The sequence below is a fragment of the Phascolarctos cinereus genome, unplaced genomic scaffold (assembly GCF_003287225.1).
Source record: "Phascolarctos cinereus isolate Bilbo 61053 unplaced genomic scaffold, phaCin_HiC Scaffold_4;HRSCAF=312, whole genome shotgun sequence".
Lineage (NCBI taxonomy): Eukaryota > Metazoa > Chordata > Mammalia > Diprotodontia > Phascolarctidae > Phascolarctos > Phascolarctos cinereus.
The window spans coordinates 127,634,651-127,661,658 of NW_027555847.1; the positions used below are offsets into that span (position 1 = coordinate 127,634,651).

General features: G+C 37.3%; 1 protein-coding gene across 1 annotated transcript in view; it reads right to left on the bottom strand.

Annotated features, from left to right (window-relative positions):
* LOC110221854 (phospholipid-transporting ATPase ABCA3-like) overlaps positions 1 to 27,008 on the bottom strand; it is a 227,551-nt gene that overhangs the window by 84,972 nt on the left and 115,571 nt on the right. Inside the window, 2 exon segments of the mRNA XM_078151701.1 lie at positions 8,787 to 8,916; positions 21,635 to 21,777. Coding sequence (XP_078007827.1) covers positions 8,787 to 8,916; positions 21,635 to 21,777 — 273 coding nt within the window.

Sequence of the window (27,008 nt, forward strand, 5' to 3'; positions counted from 1 at the left end):
TGCATATTCAATTAATTCTTTTATTTTTCTATTTTGTATGTTTGTAAGGATGTAATTTTTCTCCAGAAGACTGCTTTTGCTGCAACCCAGAAATGTTGTTTTGCTATCATTTTTTTTCATATAATTACTGTTTCTATGATTTGTTCTATGACCCAATCAATAATTTCATTGTAAAGTCTCCAATTTGGTCTGTGTCTTTTGTTTTTGGCCCTTGAACCAATGACTTCTTATTGCATTATGGTCTAAAAAAGAATGTATCAACTATTTCTGCTTTTTCATATTTGTTTGCAATGTCTCTGTGTCCTAATACATGATCACTTTTTATAAAAGTTCCACTTAGTGCTGAGAATATGTATATTCTTTTGTTGCCCATTCAGAAGACGCTGTGTCTTTTAGCTCTAGTTTCTCCAGTAATTTATTCAGTTCTGCATTTTTCCTTTTGTTTAGTTTTGTTAGATTTATTTTAAACTGAAACAGGGACATTGAAGTCTCCTGTCACTATTGTATCACTATACACACACACACACACACACACACACACATATATCTTGTCACTCAGGTAATGTTTTCTTTTTTTAAGTTGGATGCTAAGACAGTTGGAGTATACAAGTTTAATACTGTTATTGGTTTGTTTTCTATGGTTTCAGCAGCATGCAGTTTCCTTGTTTATCACTTTTTAATTTTTGAATATTTGTTTTTTAAGATAGCATGATTGCAACTCATGATTTTTTGTATTCATAATTTTTGTAGGCATAATGTTTAATGTGTTTCTTGTAAGGAACAGATTGTAGGGTTTTGTTTTCTTAGCTAATCTGTTACTCTGTTTTATTGGATTGTTAAATCCATTTACAATGAAAATTATGAGCTAGGTTAATATTTTTTTCCTTTGTCTAAATTTTTTTCAAGTTATGATTTCCCCCTTTATTCCACAGTAAGCACAGTACTATGCCTCTTCATTTACTTTAGCTTAATCTTTTTTTTTTTAAAGGTGGCCTTATTCTCTCTTCTTCTCACCTCCTGTTCTTCCCCTCCCGTTTGTTAGCCCTTTCCATTTGGAGTTTTTTTAGTTCCTTTTTCTTTCCTGATTTTATCTGGCTATTTAATTCTCTCCCTCATTTTTTCTCTCAGTCAAGTAGATTTTCATTTTTTTCTACTTCTTTCCACTACTTTTGCTCATTAGGTTTTTTAAAAAATTTAATTTTTAACACTCCTTTTCAGGAAAGATTTTTCTCCCTCATTCTCTTCACTATTTATCCTCCTTCTCTGTTTACTGTACACCCTCATTCTCTGGTTCACAGTCCCTATTCTTATTTAGTCCCTCTTTATTCTCTTCATTCCTCATAGAATCAAAACTTCTGAAGTATCCCTTCTGGGCTGCCCCCTCTAAGTATTTCCTGCTACTATCTTATAGAGCTTGCTCCCTGGCTCCTCTTTTCCCACTGTGCCTCACTTCCAGACAAAATGCCAATTCCTACAGGTTACAGAGAGGACAATGCCCCATGGCAGGATGACGTCCCCCTCCACATTCCCAATTATGCAGCCCACTACTGACTTATAACCTCCCCTGGCTACCATCCTTCCTCATTTGACTCAAACACTCTTCCACGAGTCCATACCCTCCCACTTACCCAGGCACTCATTGCCCCCAGGGGTGCCTGCTTTTCTCTACCCCCAGTGCAAGATAAGTGGTTTCTTCAAGTTGCCAAATCCCTGTAGACAAATCCTAGTGTAAGGTCCCTGTCTCCCTTCACAAATAATCTCTCTTCATCTATAGGATTATTCATTAGTGAATGCTTTTTGAATGAATCCCCTCCCAACACCAAAACAAGGCCTCTTCTTTCTTCTCCTTTTCAATTCTTCCAGGTGGAAAAATTCCTCACTCACCCTCCTGGAGGCTCTTCTCTTCCTAAGAGACCCCAGGAATCACATTTTCCTTGCTATTAGTCCTCTATTTGACTAACGCACATCACACAATCCCCTGTATTCTCCCCACTTCTCATTCTGTTATTTAATCCCACAAAAACATAAGGTTCTGTCCATAATGCCCAGGTCCACCTCTGTACCATCACCTCTTCCTAACTTCTGCCTTCCCCTGTCTTCTTATGGACATTTAGAAAGAAGTCTCTCACTGGTCTCTCTGCTCTCATTCTAATACTGTTGTTGTCATTTATTCTCCCTTTCTGTATTTCTGTTGTCTGGGGCATTTGAGAAGTAAGTAATTCTTTCGGTCTGGTTTTCTTTCTAAGAATGTTTTAAATGCGTCTTTATTATTGACTGTCCATAATTTTTCATTTATGGTCAAGTTCAGATTTGCAGGGTAGGTCGCCCTGGGCTGCATCCTGAACACTGCTCTTTGGAACACATTATTCCATTCCTTCCTGTATTTTTGAGTGGATGAAGAATAGTCTTTTGCTCTTCAAATTTCCTTTGTATTTGAAGGACTTTCTCTTGGTCACTTGCAGAATTTGTTTTTTTCTCAATGGAGTTGTTAAATTTAATCATTATGTGTCTTGGAGTTTAACAACTTGGTTTTTTTCCCCCCTGGAGGTAATGTATAAATTCTTTCAATTGGCACTTTGTTTTCTGTGTTCAGAAGTACTAGGTAGTTTTCTTGTACTATTTCTTACATTGTGGTATACAAGTTTTTTGACTTGTGTTCTTGTGGGAGACATAAAATTCTTGAGTAGTGTCTATGAATCCTGTCTTAGAGACCAATTTCTTTTTTTTTTTTTAATAGAGAGCATGTTTTCTTTTAATGTTATTGCTTTTTGGTTCTCTTCTTCTAGACTGTCCTTTACTTCTGTGTGTCTGCACTCCTAATTAGTTGTCCTATCTTCCCCTCCCCTCCCCACTCTGGTGAGATTTGACATCACGGATTCAAGTTCTTCTATTCTGCTAATTATGTCTGCTGCATAGGCCAGAAGCTCTGCTATGACAATTTTCATTTCTCTTTTAAAGTACTCAGAAACTGTGTTGTGGTTCCAAGCTGTCCTCAAAATCCACAGGGGCCTCTTCCTCATCAGGTATTGAATTGTTTTCTTCTGTTTTGCAGTATTTATTCATAGGTATCTGATACATATATACATATACTAGATCTGGAGGCAATATTTACTTCTGTTGTTAACATTTCCCCTTTGTGTTTATTTGCTTATTCTCAAGATATTTGGGGTTTCTTCCTCCTGAGATCTTTGGTAATTTCAGGCTTCCTCTCCTTTTATTTTCCCCTACTGCTCATTTTCTGACTCCCTCTCCTATGATGGAAGTTCCCCTAGGGGCTGAATCTCAAAGAGTCTCAGCCTTTTCCCATACTGAGCAATTCAGGGTCTTTGCTCCAAGTTTCATAAGGACAGAATTAGCACTGGTTGGATGCTAGGGTCTTTATCTCAGGCTTAGTAGAGTATCAAACAACTCTACCCTGCACTGTCCTGTTTGTTCTGTTTCTCAGCTCTCTAGACCAGCAGTACAGAGCACTGACATGCCGGTATTATTGCAGCCTGGGCAGATATCTGTCATTTGGGTCTCCCAGGTTCTGGGAGGAGGGGATGGGGGAATTAGGGTATGAGGTTGAACTATATTTCAATCACAGTCATGTGTCCTTCCTCACTGCTCCCAGCAGATATCTTTTGCAGGCCAGAATGCTACCAATTGCCTTGGTCAAATTGGCAATGCAGTTTATTAAACATCTCCATGAAAATGGAAAGAAGAATTGGGGGGAAGGGTGCCAGGGTGTGGTGCTGCATTGTATTGCAAGCTTTGCTGCTGGAAGTGCAGTGGAGAAGGAAGTGCTGAGTTAACATGAGTTAGTTCGTGGATTCCTAGTGTCCTAGATCATTAAGACAACTGAAGTTGCTTCATTTTTGGCACATCATTTCTGTTTTGGAGAGGTTTGAGACATTATAAGGATCAGAGAAAATGTCTAGTCCTCCATCTTGTCACATGATCTTGCTGTTTGGATCTCAGTGGCATTGGAAAGATGGGGGCAGAGTGTCCTGCATGTAGCTAAGTTCTGTTGCAAGCCATGGGTCAACTTGTGCAGCCCTGCAACTGGAAGCATGATGGGCAGTGGGGTTGGGAGTGCCAAGTAAGCAGGCTTCTGTTCATTGAGTTTTTAATTTGTTTGGGTTCTTGGAGTCCTAGCTTGTGGGGGCAATTGAAATTGTTTTATCTCTTGCACATAATTCCTATTTTGGAAAGATCTGAGAGGTCATGAAAGCTGGTCCTCTATCTTGTTGGTCATGTGACCTGATATAATCTCCTATACGTTTTTTATATTCCACTTCCTAGTCATCCGTCCCAAATGGGAAGGAGGCATAAAGGTCAATAGGTATTATTAGCATCTTGGAAATCCACATTTAGTCCATACATGCTATAATATTGTTGTCCTCTTCTTTACAGCATTAGCAATGCCAGAGTACCTCTTTTACATTTTATTATGTCAGTTACAAACTATCTGAGGTCCCTCTTCCAATAACACGTAATGGAGTGGGTATTTCATGGATCTAACCACAGAAAAGTAGTTAATGATATCAAAGTATTAAACTGCATAAACTCACACCATGCTAGGTGATCCCTTTATGAGGTACAAATTAGTCACTTTAGTGAATGTGAAAAGAAGCAAAAGGCACAGGATGAAGAATGATAAGTTACATCTCTGGGTGACCTTTAAAAATCAGTCTGGTAAATCCAGGGAAGAGATTTGAAGAGGAATATAGCTTCTTGTAAGAGGAAAATAAGACAAAGAGCTGGAGAACGAGAAACTGAGAGAAGCCATCTGGAGCTGAGACAAGGAAGAACAGAAAACAGAGGAGCCAGGACTATGGGAGGGAGATTTCTTGGGCTAATTGGCATTAGATGTGTCAAGACAAGAGCTGTGTGGTAGAAATCCTCACCCTTATAGATATCAAAAGTAGCTATCCTTTCTCACCTTGAGCTACTATGGGAGCCCAAAGCTTTTTTCTTCTGGGCATGGAAAAGTATTTACCTTTTTTTTACTTTAAATAATTATTTTATCTTTATAAACAGTATTAGCCAATGGCATTTGCTAGTTGGAATGTACTTACTGGGAATATAGTCAAGAGGAGGCAACTGAAGAGGAAATATCTCCAGAGAAAAGCTAGAGACAAAACGCTGAGCTGTTTTGCCAAAAGTCCTATCTCTAGTGAGGGGCTTCCAGTAACAACAACCGAAAAAAAAAAAAGGGAAAAGAGAAGTCTAGATATGTTGATACTACTTTCTATAGCGGAGAAGGGGCATTTGTACTGAGAAATCCATCTGGGCAACAAGGTAGTGGTAGGATAAGTGTAAAACAAGGAGTGGTTGAATAGCCCTAGTCACTACACCATCCCCTTAACACTGCTACTCACACATATTTGGAGAATGGCATTTAAACACACACACACACACACACACATATTAGAGAAGGTAGAGACTTGATCATATCTCGAAGTATAAGTAGGTCTTTGATAGGTAGAATGGGAACTCCAGGAAAGGAGAATGTGAGTGAAGATACAGAAGGAGGAATGAGTACTGCATAGTTATATGCAATATAGACATCGTTGTCTGTATTGTCCTTTGGCTGTAATCAGGCAAATTTCACTCTTCTCCCCAGCATTCTGCTTTGTCAAGGTCTCCTACTCAAAGATTCATCCAGCCTTGTGGCCTCTATTTCATAATGTGTCATCTGGTCATCTGGTATGGTTCTCTTGGCAGTCTCCATGCTTCCAGCGATCACTAGTTACACAGTCCAGTCCATCTCTTAAAGTGTCCCATTCAGAAGGATAAAGTGTACAGCATTCTGTCACATTTTAAAAATTTGACACTTCCTTTCAGCTCTCTGGTTTGTTTCCAGATACCTTTTCAGGTAGAAATCAGAGAAATATGAAGGAAGTTTCTATCTATCTAGTCCGGTGTATAATAAAGGCTTTGAAAAGAAAGGAGCTGGGGATGTGACTGACATGATGGAGTAGTTGCTTTTCAAAAATTCTCTGGAGCCCAAAAACATCAGAAGAAGGAATTATGCAACTGAATTTTAATCTACAAGATTAAAAGACAGAAACACTACATAAGGCAAAAATCTTATAAAATAATATCAAAGAACTTAGATATTTAGTATTTTTATCACTTAATGTATGCTCCAAGTATAGAGAGCTCATGCAAGTTTTCAGGCTTGTAATTCAGGACCTCACTATGGAAGGTTTTGTCCACTCTTCTCAAAGCAGTCAGTTAAAGAGCATTTATTAAGCACTTCCTATATGTCAGACATTGAACTAAGCAGTAAGTACTAGGGATACAAAGAAAGGCAAAAACCAGTACTTGTCCCCAAAGACTATACTTTTAAGGAGGGAGACAGTATGAAAATAACTAGGTACATATATATACATACATACATATATGTACACACATATACATATACAGAGATATAGGTTGTACTCAGAATCATTGAACTAGATGGGAAATATCATTGGTGCCTGAGGGAAAGGAGACTAGACATTCATCTGGGGTCAGTTTTTTCCCCTAAGAATTTTTAAGTAAAAATTTTTTAAAATTTAATTTTATCATTTTTCAATTAACAAAAATCTATTTTATTTCTTTCCTACTTCAACCTCTCTTAAGGAAAAAAAAAACAAGCAAAACTCTCGTAACAAATATGTGCAATCAAGTAAAATTAATTCCCACACTGTCCATGTCAAACAACAAAACAACTCTGATCTGGGTATGAGTCTAGACAACAACACTATAGGCTTTCCCTTGGCTGCGGTTCCAGCAGACTGGACCCAGTCACCATCAGCTAGTTGGAAGGTTCTATAGGTTCAGAGTAATAGAAGTGCGGGCTACCCCACTGGTCTAAGTTTCCAGCCCTGGCTATTTGGCTGCAGGTTTCAGACTGCCCTGAGGGCTGGATTTAAAATACTGCTCCAGTCCAGGGGTCAAAGTCACATAGATACAGCTTGCTTCTTCTGTTCCTGCTTCTTGGCCAGCACACAGCCTGAAGGACTACAGATGTTCTTGCCCTGATTGATATACCACTCCTAGGTGCAGGTCCCTTCAGTCCTCATTCCATTAAAGTATGAAAAGTCAAAATCAGTATGGAAGCAGTTCTGATTTTGCTGATATCAGTTTGCCTTTTTTCTTTTTATTATATTTTAAATATATTTTTCACTCCTTTGTATGCAATTATAGGATCAAGGGATATGATCAATCAATTTTATATCATTTCATATGGGTGTTTCTAGGAGTCTTGTATGTTTTATATTTATTGGTGTTTTCATGGCAATTAAAACATTAATATGTCACAATTTATGTTGCCATCCTCCAACAGTTGGTCACATAAATGGTTCCTAGGTTTTTCCTCCATGTTACAAACAAAAACTTCTACGAATATTTTTGCACAAATAGAGCTACTTTTAAGCCCTGCAATGGAATTATACCAGGTCAAAAGACATTATTGGCCAGTTTTGTGACATTTATTGCCGTATTTCTCTCCAAAATGTTTTATACTACACTAGAACATATGCCTAAGCTGATCAACTAGTGAAATTTGAGCAGGAGATTGAGACATTGCTAATAGCTGTTGGGGCAAATTGACTACTTACTTAATTAGGGGCTCTGGGGATGCAGGGGAAGTACGATATCTCAATCCATGTTAGATGGACAAAAGGTGATGACGCCCTCTCCTATACAAAGCTTTGCGTATGGCTCTTGAAACATGCAGTTGAAAAGAATATGATTGCTCATCCGCTTCCGAGGCTTATTGGACTCTCTGGAAAACCAATGTTCCCCAGCTGGGTATTTTGAAGGTATTATGGGTGAAGTTAAAGTAAATTGAGGAATAATGTTCTGAGCGTGTTCATTTTATTGGTAAGGCTAGCAATTAACAATAAAATGGTTCTCCTGGCTCCTCAGTCAGTCAAAAGACCATAAAGTAAGGCTTACTAGCCTTCATATAGTTTTGGGAAGTACAAGAGAACAAAGAACAGAAAACACAGGCAGAAAACCCCAAAATGTTGGTTACAAAGTCTGACGTATCATAGATGATGGAAAACAATATGATTGGATGGGAGTCTGGAATACAGGCTTAACAACAACCCTCCTTCCATCTTGTTGCTATGAAAAGTTCACTAGTAGTGTCCATGTGCATGGTTAGCATCACAGCAATAACAGACCAGGCTTTCTTCAACGACAGTCAGTATTACAGATAACAGACTTCCTAGAGCCCACTTGCATCAGCAAAATCAGAACTACATCCATACTGATTACAACTTTTCATACTTTAATAGATGTGTCATCTCATCAACATGGAGGGCTCCTTCTATCCATACCTACCACTCCTTTTTGACTCTTGTCCATGTACTCCCACAAAACCTCTACAACAAGCCAATCAAACATGCTGAGGGTCTTCTTCTCTCTTTACATTCTGGGTACCAGCGCAGCAATCAGGCTATTTATCTGCTACTCATCACTTTTGACATGCCAACCACTTTTATGATACCACCTCCTCTGGATGATATCTTTAATAACATTTCTTACATGAAAATCATCATTGGTAATATCCAATAGCCCACTTATACTGCATATTTTAAATGTTTGCTAATTTTATAAAGTTTTCTAATGAATATTAAGATAGTGATAAAATTTATAAATTATGTTACATAATTATAATTAAATAAAAATAAAATGTAATTAGAAATTAAAAACGATAATAGCTCTCTAGCAGGTTAGACCAGACCTTTCTGCACCGGGAAGCATATGGTCTGCTTTTATTGCCAAATTTTGAAGTACATACATACCTGTCAGTATGGACAAGGTAGTGGTCTTCCCTGCTCCATTATGTCCAAGAAGCACAGTGATCTGCCCCTCATACATATTCAGTGTTAGGTTGTTTACTGCCTTTTTGATAGTATTCCTTGACTTGAATATCTGTGTAAGAAGCAAAGAAAGTGACCATACACAATTCTTAAAGAGTACTGAAACTTAGTAAGAATTTACATTAATTTTCCTTCAATGGAATGATACTACCACTGAACATGAAGGGAAATAGCTAAAAAAAACATGCATTTCAGTATAAAATAGGCTAAAACAGGCCACCTAACGGCACAGTCTTTTTGAGAAGCCTTCAGAGACTGCCCTGTCTGCCTCTTAGGAGATCCTTAGATCCACTACACAACCAAGCAGGTGAATTTCATCTCATGCTCACTACGTACTTTTTACCTGTCCAACTTGAGCACTGTGGCTCTAGGTGTTCATTTGCACCACACCAGATCTAGCTTGGATTAGATGAATTGCCATAATCACTAGGAGATCAGGAGTAATGGCCTCAAGATTTAGAAAAGGCAGAGATGGCAAAAGGCCTACAGGTTTATTTCCACCATCCCTGGCAAGAGGAATACCAGCAGTCTGGCAGGGACACTGGTACCAGCATGGGCAGCAAAGTGGGCACCAGCACATTTAGCTTGCTGTGAGCATTCTAAGGATAAGGGGGTAGGAAAAGAGACCCAAGGCTGGTGGTACCTGCCTTGGTAAAACTGGAGACCAAAAGGTAGAAATAGCTATAATTTGTGACCTTGTTTGCCTTGGTCACTGGGATTAGGGGTCACAGGTTAGACTGTAGTAGTCTCTTTACCCTAGTTTAAGTCTGAGCTGGTCTGGTACAAATAGAATACTCAGAGATATATTATTCATATCAGGTGGTTGTTTTTATTGAGGTTTAAAAAAAAAGTATAAGAAAATGTGGCTCCTCATTCAACAGGCCTAGGTGAAAGTAGCCCTAAAGTGTTGCGACTAATCAGCTCCTTAAGAACAGGCACAGCAGCCCCTCTCTAGGTCTCCCTGGGGGAGGCTCTTTGCCCGGAGGTGGCCATCTACACCAGGCCCATGCTTGGGCCTCACATCACTGCAGGGGTAGGGAACCTGCAGCTTCAATGCCACATGTAGTCTTCTAGGTTCCTGGGTACGGGCCTTTTGATTGAGTCCAAGTTTTACAGAACAAATCCTTTTATTAAAGGTTCTGTGAAGTTTGGATGCAGGTCTCACTTGAGGACCTAGAGGGCCACTTATGGACTCAAGGGCACAGGTTCCCTATGCCTAACTTAGGGGCAAACAGCTCATGCCAGCTATGTAATATTCAAGTCAATTGCCAGCACCCCAGGCAGAGATCCAAGAATGTTCTGTGTCTCAACACTAATAGAGGTTACAAACACCTGTAGAAATGTAATGGAAGTCTGTGAGTTGCTTTAAAAATGCCCATATGTAATGTATAACCATGACATGGTAACAAAACATAATGTCTAGGAATCATAGACAGAAGAGATGGAAATGGTCTGCAGAAATGAAGGTAAACATGCCTCTCCCCTACCCCCAACCTGGGAGGAGGCACTGTGGATAAACAGAACGGGGGTGGTGTGTGTGTGTGTGTGTGTGTGTGTGTGTGTGTGTGTGTGTGTGTGTGAGAAAAGTGTGAGGGAATAATTCCAGAGTGATTTTTTGACAATGGGAAAAAATTATCATGGAGAGGGCAGAGGGTAGTAATGAAACATAGGACCAGAGACACAGGGAGACTTCTACCACGGATTTCTACCCTCTCCATCACCTGCAGTAACTGGTATTTCTAAGAATAAGGCAGAAAAGACAAAAGGGGAAAAGGGGACAAGATCTACAAGGCAATAACAGAAACTTTTTAGAAGAAGGAACTTGAAACAGTTACCTTAGAAGCTTTAATTTCATGAGGAATACAGAGTCTAAAGAATGATTAAATAAGTATAAGGGCTATGAATCAAAGAATAAAAGTATAGAATAGACAGAAAGGAAAAAGAAATAAGGAAGAGAAAGAAATCCTATTTAGAAAGAGACAAAGGAAATAAAAATTTTAAACTAATAAGTTAAAAGGGAAAAAAGGAAGGGACATTTTATTTGACTACTTAACTGAAAAAAAAAAAGAAGAGAAAGATAAAGGAATTAATGAGTTAAGCTCATCTCCAAAACTAAAGAAAGGGATCACAAATGCAACGGGGAAAGAGAACTGGTGGGAATAGGGTTGCTATAAAGTAGAATAAGCTAAAAGAACTGAAAAGATTAAATTACTATGTTTACAGAGGATGAATTAAAAAAACTCAATTAAAAAACCCCAACATTATTGATAAATGGAGAAAAATCTAAACATGCTTATATTTTTAAATGTGAGTTAACTTAAAAAATGAATAAATTAAAAGAGTGACAGATGGTTTTTGGCTAAGAAAACAAAGCCACTACTGAGTGTGACTAGAAAGAATGCAGTGAGCTACCCTCCACAAATTACTTTAAAACAATCTAGAAAACACACCAGATTGAAAATCCAAAAACAGTCAGTGAAACATTTGTCTAGCCCAGTTTGCCACAATGAGTTCTGTGCTGACAGCTGTTTTTTGTTTTTTGGCAATTGGGGTAAAGTGACTTGCCCAGGGTCACACAGCTAGTAAGTGTGAAGTGTTTGGTCTGAGGTCATATTTGAACTCAGGTCTTCCTGACTTCAGGGCCAGTGCTCTATCCACTGCGCCACCTAGCTGCCCTCCTTGGTTGTTTTGTTTGTTTTGTTTTGTTTTGTTTTGTTTTGTTTTGTTTTGTTTTGTTTGGCTCCTGGATCAAAACACTTTGGGAACACTGAAAGCTTATAGGTCCCCAGTCTATCTTTGAAATCCTGGAATATCACAACATTCAATAGCCAAAAAAAGTGGCAAGACTAGGTCAGACCTTCCCCCCAGAAGTGTGCAGAGCCTGGCCCTAACGTCTGGAAGAGTGAACAAATCAGAAAAGGGTTTCACCACACAAATCCTGAGGGACAGGAATGCTCAAGGTACAAACACAGAAAAAGAGAGTGACACCAAACACATATGAGCAAAGTCTCAAAACACAACTGTGGCACAAATTCATCTAGAATTTCTAGAAGTAATGAAGCAAAGATTTTTAAAAGTTTTTGTAAATGAGATGAAAATGCTACAGGAAAAAAATTGTAAAAGAAACAGAGCTATGGAAGAAGGCACTGGAAAGGGAATTGGCTAACCCTACCTCCATATAGGCTCTTCCTGGAAACCCAGAATTATGACCTGCCTGAACTCATTTCTTGATGATTAGCAGACTTGCACCCTATCATACTCTCCCCACAATTAATACTGACCCCCAGGTATCATTGTACAAATTCAATTTCCCCCCGCGTAGTCCTTTATTACCATCCATCTATGCCTACCCCTATTCAACATCCTACTCAAGATCTACCTGTCTTTTCACCAATCTGTCTGAAATGTCTGCTCCCCAAATAAATAAGGTTTTTTTCCTTTTTCACTCCTATCTTCTTGAATTCACTGAAACATCATTCCCTTTTGATTTTACAGACTCCCTGGCAACCCTTTCCAACACTAGTTCAATTTTCCCTCATACATCCCTAACTTGCTGGTCATGGTATGAGAGTTGGAATACTCCTTACTCCCCAAAGCCACTTTCAGGCTTTCTATCACTCTTCTCCTTTGAGAAGATGAAGCAAAGATTTATTACCCACTGAAGCAAGATTCTAGTATCTGTTATCTCCTGACCTCCAGGACACTCTTCTATTTTTCTTTTTCTTTTTTTTTTAGGCAATCAGAGTTAAGTGACTTGCCTAGGGTCACACAGCTAGGAAGTGTCAAGTGTTTGGCCTGAGGTTGGATTTGAACTCAGGTCCTCCTGACTTCAGGGCCGGTGCTCTATCCACTGTGCCACCTAGCTGTCCCCTCTTCTATTTTTCTTAATGAGTTCAGTGACTGATTCTTGAAGTCTTGTCTTCTCCCCAACTCCTGGTCTCTTATTAAGGGATTTCAACATACAATTTGATCCTCCCTCAAAACCCTAATCTCCCATTTCCTCAATTTACTCATTTCCCACGACATAATCCTTTATTCCACCTCAGCTACACAGAATTGGCCATACCTTTTATATTACCATCACCCATAAGAGTTCCACATCCATGTTCATGAACTTTGAAATTCCTTTATCTGATCATAACCTGTTGCCATTCCATCTCTCCCTCTGCCTTACAACCCCTAACCCTGTTTTATACCCTCATCATGACCTCCAATCTCTCCTATTGCAATAACTTTTGTATGGTTTCCCTGCCTCAAGTCTCTCTCTACTTCAGTCAGCTTCCACTCAGCTAGCTATCAAAGTGATCTTCCTAAAGCACACGTCTGACCATAGTGTACGCCCATTCAATTACGTCCATTGTCTCCCTATTACTTGTAGGGTCAAATATAAAATCCTCTGACATTCAAAACCCTTTATAATCTTCAAAATGCTGGCTCTCTCTTACCTTTGTTTATACCTTAGTTTCTTCCATGTATTCTGTGACCTAGAGATTCTCTCTTGTTGAGGTTCCTAATACATGACACCTCAACTCTGTGCATTTTCACCAGCTGTTCTCTATGCCTGGAATTCTCTTGCTCCTCTAAGCCTCCTGGCTTTCCTGGCTTCATGGAAGTCTCAGCTAAAATCTTACTTTCTCTAAGAAGGCTTTCTCAGTCCTTTTTAACGCCAGCATCTTCCCTTTGAGATTATCTCCAATTTATCCTATACATGTCTTATATGAACTTGGTTATTTACATGTTGTCTCAAACCCCATTAGATTTTGAGCTTCTTGAGTTCAGGGGATGTTTTTGTCTTTCTTTGTATTCCAAGTGCTTAGCACAGTGCCTGGAAAATATTAGGTGCTTAATTAATACTTCTTGACAACTCACATACAGAAATGCATACACACATACAAAGGAAAGTTAAAGAAATACGTGATATTTAGCAGGGAAACAGCCAGGGACAGGTAGAGGGTATAGAGGAGTTTAAAAGGAAGGACAAGAAAGATAATATTAATAATAACAGCTGGCATTTATATATTGTTTTAAGGCCTGAAAAGCACTTTATACACATTATCTCATTTGATTCACACAAAATCTCCATGAAGTAGATGCTATTACTATCTGAATTTACATGAGGAAATGATGCTTAGAGAGCGGTTAAGCAACTTGACCAGTGTCACAGAGCTATTAAGACACAGAAGCAGGATTTGAATTCAGGTCTCCCTGTATCCAGGTACAGCATTCACTCCATTTCTGTGCCCCCTAGCTTCCTCAGATTACTGAAGGGAGTAGTCATAACAAAGACATTTAACATTGGATTATGAAGTGGGAATTAAGATGAAGAAAGAATAAAAATCTATGGTGTAGGTGGGGAAAGCATAAGAGAAAAGGGACAACAGAGGAGAAATGGATAGCTTCTATTAAAGATCGTATGCTAAGTAAACTTATCCTTCATCATCTGTTTTTTTCTTTGAAAAGGGGGAGGACAAAGAGAAGGAAAAGTACAAGAGGAAAGGGTAGAGGGAAACACACAATAACAATTATAATGTGAAAGCAAATAGGATGAACTCCCATAAAGTGGAAAAGGACATCAGACTGGAATGATTAGAAACCAGAATCCAACACTATGGTCTATACAAAAAACATCAACAACAAATCTGACACATAAAGATTTGTAGAGAATTAAAATGAGAGGCTAGAGTAGATTTTATTATATTTCAGGTGAATTCAAACAAAGCAAGGATAGCAGTCATGATCTCAGATAAGACTACAGTAAAAATAGACACATAAAAAAGAAACAGAGAAACCACCATAAATAATGTATCAATATCAACAACAAATATATATGGTCCAAACTACATAACATTTAAATACTTAAAAGAAGTTCTGAAACAACCAAATACTTAAATTCTGTAAGGAGAAACAGACAGTGAACTTACAAGAGTGAGGAGCTTTAAGATACTTCCTTTAGACTAAAACTAATCTAACAAAAAGCAAACAAAAAAGAAGTATCTGAATAGAACTCCAGGAAAATTAGAGATGAGAGATTTCTGGAAATTATTTAATAGGAAAAAAGAAGTTACGTATTTCTCAACTGTGCCTGGCACTTTTATAAAAACTGGCCATGTACATTAGACATAAAACCTCACAAACAAATGCAGAAAAGCAATAATATTAAACACATCTTTTACTGACCACAATACAATAAAATTATGTAGCGACAGAGAAGACCTCATGTAGTGAAGAACAGAGAAGGGAGATGGGCTCACATATACAGTGAGGCTCCATGTGTGGCTAGAAGCCTGCCATTTTGTGGCTCAGAGGGAGGCAGAATAGACAACTCTAATCTCTTCTCCCCCTCCCCTTCTCTAAGGAAGATTTTTGTTCTTGCCAGCAGAGGAAGCAGGAAGTTGGGGTCAGAAGCCACTCTGCTCTCTTCAGAGAGAGGGGGTACTGGGCTAGAAATGTATCTATCTGCTTCCTTAAATCTTGTTCCTCTAAAAAATATGATCTTATTCCATATAACTTTTCATAACTTTGTCACTTTGGGGGGAAGGAGAACCCCAAGCTTTATATCTAAGTCTTAACCCTCTTTCCCACCTAATATCAGTTCCCACAATGAACATTCATAGAGAATAGAGAAGAAACCTGTTTATCCAAATTACAGTAAAACAGAAAGCAAGACAATATATACCAGAGTGAAGGAGCTCTCACCCCGGGAGTAAGAAAACTCAGCTCAACCAAGAGAAATGGTCCTAGATCTTAATCAAGCGGTAAATCCATCAAGTCTCTAGAGTATCAAGCTGAGAACAGAGACATGATGAAGATCATCCACTCTGCTTATGTCTTTCCGAAGTATTTTCCTTCAGCAACCAGAAATGGGTTTGGTCTCCTGTATTGAAATGGAAGCTGGGAGTACCTGCAGTGACTTAACACTTGAAGAGTCAAAAAGAAGACTCAAAAGCTGATGTGTCCCTCAAAGGCAACTTGAAGGGGACTGGTGAAAGCTTGAGCTCTGCCTCTCACCTATTCTGTCCTGCCCTTCATGTACCGGCAAGGCCTTTATTTCCATAAATAAGGAGAGAGTTCCATACCAATGGGCCTTAGGAGAGGGGTTACAATTATATTCAACAAAGGGCGAATGAAGAATTAAAAATTCATTGGAGATTAAATTTAAATACAAAGAATTGGTGGGTAAAAGAACAATGTATATGAACAACAGAAAATTTCAATAAAGAAAATGATAATGACAACATAACAAAACTTGTGGGATGCAGCAAAGCAATCCTTAAGGGAAAATTTATATCTCTAAAAGCTTTCATCAATGAGAGAGAGAAAAAAAAATGGAATAATGAACTGCACATACAAATAAACTAGAAAAGCAACAAAATTTTAAAAGTAGCAACTAAACACCTAAGTAGAAATTCTAAAAGTGAGAGATTAATAAAATTGGAAGAAAAGAAACCTGAAAAAAAAGCCTAATAAAATAGAAAGGAAAACCAATTATTTGTATCAAAAGTGAAAAAGGAGAAATCAGAAACTACTTTGCCTATCTATATGCCTAAAAAACCTGATAACCTAGATGAAATGGAAGAATACTTACAAAAATATAAAACATTCAGATCAACCTAAGAAGAAATGGATGTTTGGGGTGGAGCCAAGATGATGGAGTAAAAGCAGAGTCATCCAACCTCTTCCAAATTCCCCTTTAAACTACAGTCTTAAAATTAATTCCGGAGTAGCAAAATCAACAAAAAGATGGGGCAAAACAATACTCTAGCTCAAGACAACTTAGAAGATTGGAAGGAAAGGAATATCTCACTGGGGTAAGAGGGGATCACAGTCCAGTGCATACCATGCCTTGCAAGCCAGGAGCAAGTCCCTGAGCCTCTGTGTAAGCCAATACAGTGAGGCCCCATGCTTGGTACTGTGTATAAGACTCTGTTGCATTGCCCATACAGGGAACCAGGTCACAGTCTCAGGGCGAGAAGGAACACTAGTATACTAACACTCTAGTACACTAACACTCTCATCTGCAGAGGAGCAGGGACGCTGGTTAGAGTTCCAGGGTGGAAAACAGTGCTTGCGGTTATTCAGACCAGAATACAGGCTAGGAGTACAGACCACATCTCCCTTAGATCATACCACTTCAGAAGAACTGAAAACTTGCAGACCCCCAGAAATAGCTCTTAAAACAAGAGAATGAAAAACCTGAAGCTTCAGACAGTGCCCCCTCCACTCTAGAAGCAGAATCCAACTTCAACATAAAGTTAAAAGTCAAGAAATAGGCTGGAAAAATAAGCAAAAACAAAATAAAACAAAACAAAACAAAAAAACCAACCTGATGATAGAAAGTGACTATGGTGACGGATAACAAAACAGGAACTCAGATGAGGAAAACAATATCAAAACAACTACTTGTAGATCCTCAAAGAAAAATGTGATCGGGTCTTGGTCCCAAAAAGAACTCATGGAAGAGCTCAAAAAGGATTTCAAAACTCAAATAAGAGAGAGAGAAGAAATATTGGGAAAAGAAATGAGAATGACACAAGAAAATCATGAAAAAAAGTCAACAGTTTGATAAAGGAAGCACAAAAAATACTGACAAAAATAAAACCTTAAAAATAGACCAAATGGCAAAAGAGGCACAAAAATCCATTGAAAAGAAAAACTCTTCAAAAAGTAGAATTGTGAAATGGAAAAAGATATGCAAAAATTACAACAATAACAACAAAAAATAAAAGAACTGAAGAAAACAACTCCTTAAAAAATAGAATTGGCCAAATGGAAAAAGAGATACTAAAGCTCACTGAAGAAAATAATTCCTCAAAAATTAGAATTGGGTAAGAAGTAAGTCACTCTTACCCTGCCTTATCAACCTCTGAAAGTCTAGAAAATATCACCCCAGGAAAAACCCTGGAACAGCTGAACCAAAAGAAAGATGGGATGCAGCAATCCAGTAGCCCAGGTAGCTTGAAGGATTAACGGGAAAGGCCCCACTTGCCCTGGGGGAAGAGGAGCAGTACAGAATGGGAGGTATCCCAGGAAACTAGCGAAAAGCCCCACCTCAGCATATTAGGAGAAGATACTGAAACCAGGGTGGTGGAGCAGACAAACACCAACACCTAGACCCCCAAGTGCCTCAGTGAGGGCAGGGAAACCGGTGGAAATCAGTTCAGAAAACCACCAAGTGCCTTGGCATTCTACAGTAGTCTCCCAGTGCCTCAGCAAAACTCTGTGAAATGCTCCAAGGGGCCCCAGGCAGATAAACATCCTGCAACATCCATCTGAAAGGAACTGAAGAAAGTGAAAGGAAAGGAAAATCAGGCAACCTCCAGGGGCCAGACTACCCAATCCTACCCCTAGGGTTCCAGTGTTGCTGATTCCAGTCCAACACCAGGTAAGCTGCCAGAATCCTACAGCCTCCAACTGCCAACATTGGAGGCCTCAGCACACAAAGTCAGTGACCAGGCTGTAGGCTCCCAACACAAGAAGCTTGGGTCAGTGCCCTCTGCTTCCCAGCAGGAGAGAGCTCAATATCTTTAAAGGCCAGGAAATAAGCAAACACCACGAGCAAAAAAGAAATGTACCATAGATTCACATTATGAGAACAATGAAGATCAAGGCAGAAATTCTGAAGATTACAACATTGTCAACAAACCCACGTCTGGAACTTCAAAAGGGAATATGACTGGTATGAAGCACAAAAAGTCTCCTTAGAAGAGCTCAAGAAGGATTTTAAAAGTTAAATGAGAGAGACAGAAGAAAAAATGGGAAAAGAAATAAGAGGTATGCAAGAGAGAGTCAATAGCTTAGAAAAGGACAAAAATTAACTGTAGAAAACAAGTTTTTAAAAAATACAATTGGCTAACTGAAAAAAAGTACACTGAAGAAAACAAATCTCTAAAAAATACAATTGGCCAAATGGGGAAGGAGGTACAAAATCTAATCGAAGAAAACAACTTGTTAAAAATTAGAATTGTGCAAATGGAAACTAATGACTCTATGAGAGAACAAGAATCAGTCAAATAGAAACAAAAGAATGAAAAAATACATGAAAACGTAACACACCTCATTGGTAAAACAACTGACCTGGAAAATTGATCCAGGAGAGACACTTAAAAATTATTGGTCTACCTGAAAATCATGATGAAAAAAAAGCCTGGACAGTATCCTTCAGGAAATCAAAGGAAAACTGCCCTGAGGTCCTAGAACCAGAGGGTAAAATAGCCGTAGAAAGAATCCATCTATCACCTCCTGAAAGAGATCCCAAATTGAAAACGTCGAGGAATATAGTAGCCAAATTCTAAAATTACCAAGTCAAAGAGAAAATACTGCAAGCAGCCAGAAAGAAACAATTTAAACATCATGGAACCACAGTCAGGATTATACAGGACCTTGCAGCTTCTACATAAAAGTCCATAGGGTGTGGAATATGATATTCTGTAAGGCAAAGGAGTTTGGATTACAACCAAGGGTCAACTACCCACTGAAAATGAGCATGATCTTTCAGGGGAAGAGATGGATATTCACAAAATAGGGGACTTCCAAACCTTCCTGATAAAAAGACCAGAGCTCAATTTGACCTTCAAATACAAGACTCAAGAGAGACATAAAAAGGTAAATAGGACAGAAAGATACATGTTGTTAATAAGGGCAAACTGTTTACATCCCTACAAGGGAAGGTGACACTTATAACTCTTGAGAACTGTATTGTTATTATACCATGTTAAAGGGATATATGTGTAAAGGGGGTGGATATAAGTTGACTTTGATGTAATGATAAAAAAAAATCTAATGAAGTGGGTTACATGAATCCAAGTAGGTAGATTAATCTAATCTAAGAAAATGTACTGAGAGAAAAGGAAAAGAGGAGGCGGACAAGGGTAAATTACATTATAGAAAAAGGCACAAAAACCTACTACAGCAGAGCAAAAGAAGGGAGGGAGATGAGCATTGTTTGAACCTTAGTCTCATTAGATTTGACTCAAGAATGGAATAACATAATCAGTTAGGTATAGAAATCTAACATGCCCTATAGGCAGTAGGAGGGAAAAGGGGAAAGAAAAGAGAGGGGGGATAGAAGGGAGGGAAGAAGTAGTAAGGGTAAAGGGGAAGAGAAGAGAAGGGGCCAATAGAAGGGAAGCAGGACTGAGGGAGGCCGTGGTCAAAAGCAAAACACTAGTGAGGAGGGAAAAGGAGAAAGGAGAAAGAAAAGCTATAAACGGGGTGGGGGGAATGATGAAGAGAAAGACACAGATAATAATCATAACTGTGAATGTGAATGGGATGAACTCTCTCATAAAATGGAAGCAGATAGCAGAATGGATTAAAAACCATAATCCTATGATAGGTTGTTTACAGGAAACACATTTGAAAAAGAGCAACACACACAGGATAAAGGTAAAAGGCTGGAGCAGAATATATTATGCTTCAGCTGAAGTAAAAAAAGCAGGGATAGCAATCCTGATCTCAGGCAAAGCAAAAGCAAAAATAGATCTAATCAAAAGAGATAAGGAAGGAAACTACATCCTGCTAAAAGGCACCATAGACAATGAAATAATATCATTACTAAACACATATGCACCAAATGGTATAGCATCCAAATCCTTAAAGGAAAAGTTAAATGAGTTACAGGAGGAAATAGACAACAAAACTACACCAGTGGGGGACCTCAAACTTCCCCTCTCAGAACCAGATAATTCTAACCAAAAAATAAACTAGAAAGTAATAAGAAGATGGATAGAATTTTAGAAAAGTTAGATATCATAGATTTCTGGAGAAATTTGAATGGGAATAGAAAGGAATATACCTCTTTCTCAGCACCTATACAAAAACTGACAATGTATTAGGGCATAAAAACCTCACAACCAAATGCAGAGTGATCTAAATAGACCACAAAAAAAGTCACATGCAATTTGTCAGCTGCTAGTTGCCAAGTCCTATATTTTACAAAGAGAAAACGCTCATGGAAAATAGTCTGGGATTTTAATGTGAACTCTAGCTCCTTCTTGACTATTGTATTTTTTAACAGTGCTTTCAACTGCCCCATCCAGTTGAAATTGCCGTCCATTAATTTTGATTTATATTATTAAAGAGAAATCAAGAATGTTTAGTTTATATAACCAAACTTCAAATATTATGTAATAGAGAGGAACTGTTATTATTATCTCCCACAAAATCTTTCTTATGGCCACTGGTCTAATCTTGCAGTTCTTAAAGTGTGGTCCCAGGATCCCTAGGGGTCCCCAAGACCCCTTCAGGAGGTTCTCAAGGTCAAAGCTATTTTCATAATACTACTAAAATATTATATGCCTACTGAAGTACTCCCTTTTTGAAATATATATTGTGTGAGGCCAGATTTTCTTTATACATTTCAACTAAAACAATATATCAAAACAGACTGAAGGCAGAAGTAGATAAGGGAATTTTAGCTATCTTTTATTAAACCACACATTAAAGAGATTAGCCAAAACATGTAATGCTATTATTCTCATAAATTTTTTTTGTTTTAAAAATAGTCATTTTTCCCAAAAGATGTTATTTGTGTTAATAAGTGATGGGTTTGTTATTATTTGTAAGTAGATTAATAAATAAATATTTTAAAACTTCATTAGTTTTAATTTCATATATAGTAAATATTTGTAATTATACCCACATAAACTAAATTTCTTTGGGGTCCTGAAAAAATTATTAAGAAGGTAAGCGGTTTCAAACATTTAAGAACTGCTTATCTAAGCCATGGTGGTACTCCTCATGCTTTTGAAAGGAGACCTATGAAACATTACCTTAGACAGATTACAAATTCTTACTCCGGCAAACAAGTCTTTAGGCTCATCCTGAATATAAGCTTTTCTCTCAAGCATATTAAATTTATTCTCCAGCTCTTCATTATGTGCAACATTACGTGGCCTTCCAGACCAATAGAGGGCTAGAAAGGAAATTTTTAAATAGATTATCAAATTTGAATTATACTATGGATTTATCTCTTTAAGTACTCTGTTTCTCTGAAATAATAATGTTTATATCATATTTTAGCAAATTGAATCCATCTTCTTTCATTAACTTACCTTATAATTTTAAAGATGCATTCCCACAGAAGAAAAAATTGAATAACATAATAAAATTATAAATTAATAATCCAACTCATATTAAAAAAATTAATATCACAACATACCACAGTAACTCATTCAAGAAATCATTCATCATGACTAAGTTGGATTTATACCACGGATGCAAGAATGGGTCACCATTTGGAAAAACAGCTGACAATTAATCATAATAAATAATTAACATAAAAATCCTATAAAAAACAAAAACATCCCAGACCACAGAATTATCTCAAGATGTGCAAACAGCTTTTCAAAAAGTACAATACTTATTTATGCTAAAAACTCTACAAAGTACAGAAACAGAGGAACCTATTTCTAGTATAATAAAAACTATCTATCTAAAACTAAAAGCAAGCATCACATGCAATGGGAATAAACTGGAAATTTTACCAGTAATTATGAGAGCAAAGCAAGAATGTGCACTGTCCTAACTATTATTTTATATAGTTCTTGGAATGCTAGCCACAGTAATAAGGCAAGAAAAAGAAATTAAAGACATAAAGATAAATAAAAAGGAGATAAAATTATCTTTTTTTTGTTGAAAACATAATGGTTTATTAAGAAAATCCTACGGAATTAGCAAAGATACAAAATGACACAATTAATAACAAAATTGAAGGCTACAAAATAAACCTTCAAAATCTACAGCATTTCTACATAATAACAACAAAATCCAAGAATCAATAAGAGAAAGGGAAATCCCATTCCAAGTAACTACAAAAATGCATAAAATGCATAAAACATCTTGTTTTATCTGCCCAAATCTGCCAAAACACACAAAAAATTGTATAGATTCAATTACAAAGTATACCTTAAAGAAATAAATAACTTAAATACTTGGAGGAATATTTAGTGTTCATGGTTGGTTCAAGCCAATATAATAAAAATGACAACACCATGAAGGTTAATCTATACTTTTAATGCTATACTAATTAAATTATCAAAGGGATACTTTACAGAACTTGATAAAATAATAACAAAATCCACCTGGAAAAATCAAGCATGTGCAACATAAAATGAAATAACAAAAAGAGGTAGGGACAAAAGGGGAAGAACACCTCTAGACTTCAAACTAATAATGGTTAAAAAAAAAAAAAAGGTAGATCAGTGGAAGAGACCAGACAAAGGAGAATCAGAAAAAAATGGAACTCAGTAAGACAGTGTTTCATAAAGACAAAAACACAAATTCCTTAAGAATAAACTCTCTACTTGATAGAACTGCCAGGAAAATGGAAAGCAGTCTGATGGAAATTAGGTTTAGAACAATACATTTTACCATATTCTATAATACATTCTAAATGGATACATGACCTTAATATTAAATGTTATATCATAAAAAATTAGATAAGAGACAGATCATATAATTCTCAGCAATGAGTAAGAGATATATTCTTGACCAAATAAGAGACAGAAGCAATTACAAAAGGTAAAATAGATAACTTTGATTTCGTGAAACTAAAATATTTCTGCACAAACAAAATAAATGCACCTAGGATAAAAAGGAAAGCACTTGAAAGGAGGAAAAAAATATTTGTTTTAAATTTGTCAGATAAAGGTTTGGTGCCTGAGATAAAAATAATTAACACACACACATATGTGACCAAAATACAAACATGCGCATATATACATACACATATAAATATCTTTACACAAATATATTTACTATGTAAAATATGTTTTTATATTTATGTATATGTTTTCACTCATTTTCAGTTGTATCCAACTCTTCGTGACCCCATTTGGGGATTTCTTGGCAAAGATATTGGAGTGGTTTGCTACTTCCTTCTCCAACTCATTTTACAGATGAGGAAACTGAGGCAAACAGGGTTAAGTGACTTGCCCAGGGTCACACAGCTAGTAAGTGTCTGAGGCCGGATTTGAACTCACAAAGAGGAGTCTTCCTGACTCCAGGACCAGCACTCTATTCACTGTGCCACCTAGCTGCCCTTAAGTGTATGTGCGTGTATATATATACACACACATCTATACATATACATATATATTATATATACACATATGTGCATATATATACATATCATATACATATACATATATTATATATATATATACATCTATACATATACATATATAATATATATATACACATATGTGTGCATATCTGTGTATGTGTGTGTGTGTGTATAAAACCAAAAGCCACTTATAAATAGATAAGTAGTCAAAAATGTGAACAAACAGTACCCAAAAGAAGAAGTGTGAAGCATTAACAACTATGGCTCACATGACTAATAATAAGAAAAATGCACATCAAAACAACCTTAAGGTTTCTATACCTGCAAACTGGCAAACATGACAAAAGATGGGAATAGTCAATGTCAGAAAGCAACTTTGTCTTCTGGAAAGCAATTTTGAAATTATACAAATAAAATGACTAAAAATGATTACCCTTTTTACTGGACATTCCATTAGTAGTCTTCAAGAGGCCTTGAAAAGAAGAAATTCTTCATATATACCAAAATAGTTATATCAGTACTTTTTGTGACAGCCAAGAATTGAAAAAAAAAGTAGATGCCCATTGATTAGTGAATGCCTAAATAAATTATGGTACACAAATATAACAGAACATGACTGTGCTATAAGAAATGATGAATGTGATGAATACAGAAAAGTATGGAAAATCTACATGAATGGACACAGTGACGGAGGACAACAATATAAAAAAAAGAATCACAAAAAAGATAAAAAGTAAATGTTACAAAATTATAAAAGAAAAAGCATGGCTCAAAAGAAAAGATATGAAAACACTCCTACCCTATTCCCTTGCAGAGGTGGGAAGTCCACAAGTGTTATACATTGCACATATTTTTAAACTTTTTTTCTATGTATTGATCTGTATTGTTTATTTTTTTCCTCTTTTTCTTTTTTCTGTCTTTAAAGTACTATTTGTTATATGGGATAGCTTCCGAGGAGGAAGAGTTGGATGGATAGTGGGAGAAATTGTGGGAATGTAATAAAAACAAATACATCAACAAAAACTCGCTTTGAAAATAATTTTAAAATTAAGTGGCCATAACAATGAAGCATTCTCTATAACAATACTAGTTCCATGTCCCAGAGGATGACCAATAGTAAGGTAACAATGCTTTGCCGAAATATGAGTACAAGTTACCTACACTGCGTAATCTCCTCTTACAACAGTGAAATTATATTACCAAAGTGGATAATACTATGTTCTTTTCATTATAAGTAGGGAGGAAAAGAAGAGCTAAATGCTTAAGTTCTGCCATCATTTCCATTTCTCCCATATCAAAGAAGACAGGAGAGATGAATGGTCACAGGAGTTTTTCCTATCTTACCAGCTATAAAGCATTCTTGAATCACACAGAACAGAGCAGACAGAAGCAATTCTTTGCAGCTATGGAGACATAAGAACTACCTTTACTGAAATTTTCAACTCTCCTACTCTGCTGGAATGGTGGTAGGGCTGTCATTGGCAGCAGAGCATCTCTCTAGCAAAGATCTCATGTCTTCCAGAGATCACAAATCTCAAGGAACCAGATGGCCTGTGCCAAAGAATATTCACTTCTATAAGAAATCCTAAGCAGACTAGTCAATAAAGTAGCATTTATTAAATATCTACTATGTGCCACACACTGTGCTAGCCAATGGGGAAACAAACATAAATAATGCAACAATCATTTCTATTATGAACTTTTACTCTCTGATTCAAGGTCTATATATTGATTTTTTCTTTAATTTCTTTGTGTCGTTCACCAGATCAAAACTTCTATAGTATCAAATGTGAGTTACTTCTTCTAATCGATTTCTATGTTATTGCCTTCGTAGATCTTGTCACATCATCCTTTTTGTGCTGTGCCTCATTCTAAGAAGTGTCACTTCATCAGGGTAGTAATGAGGATAGAAGCATTGTCCCATCTTAGAAATTAGCTTGTGTCTCAAATTGCACAATCCAATTCTACCGTCTTCCATTCTCATCATCATTCTTCTCTCTTTGTACCATGAAAACTCCAATCTGGGTCCATGTCTCTGCTCTTCTGGATAGTTACTAACATAATCTCTGATATCCCTTCTATGGAGGCAGGATGGTGTGCAAGAAACCACAACACTCTCAGAGAAAGTGCACCAACCTGTGTACCAAGTGCCCCTCCCCCCATTAGACATATTGTCAGGTCTTCATCTCTGATTTTAGGCACATACATCTATTCTAAAAGGAGTGCTATTTCAACAGGACACCCACCCTATTAAGACCTTCCCCTTTCATTTGCACTGTTTCAATCTCATACTTTGGTTATGTCTTCCTTCTCCTGTATTCTCTCTTTGCTGAGAAAACATACAGATCAGTTTTGCTTGGAAAAGAAGAACACTCAGTGAGGAGAACTCTTTCCAATTTCAAGGGTTATTTTTGTTTAAATAACTGTAGTCATCATCCCATATCACATCTTATGGTGACTCTGTTGTGAGGAGTTTAGGTTTCCTAATTTTCAGAGCTACAAACTGGTCCTATCTCATGAGGGAGATAAGGAAGACAGAGGGAAGATGAGTTAACCTGGTCAGATGTTTTCCCTTGCACTGGGTCTCTCTGCTATTAAATAGTATCTGACACAGGACTTTCCAGAGGATGTTGTTCAACTCTATGCTTTCCCCACTGCTATGGATTCTGGAAACTCTTGCAAGTCAATGTGATTAAGCAAAATGTACAGCCCACCAATTGCCTCTGTTATACACCAGTCACAGTCTCAGCTGGTTTGCACCAGTGGGCCTTATGTTAAAAAAAAGATGCTCTGATTGTCAAATGCATCAGTGTCCACTGAAGGGCTTGGGATCTGACTTTGCCGGCAATTGCTAGCTTTGCTAATAAACTGATTAAGCTCAGAACTTTGTGCCCCAGTTTCTCTTCATTGTGGATTTTTATTGTAACAATACAAAGCAAAAAGTACAGGACATGTGTCATCCTCCCCTCTAGAGAATCCAGGCTATCTTTAGAAAGGAAGAATGGGTTCAGAGAACAGGCCAGCTTCTGCCAAAAGACACTGATTTCTGGAGAAGATAGGAAAGGAAAACCTTAGGAACA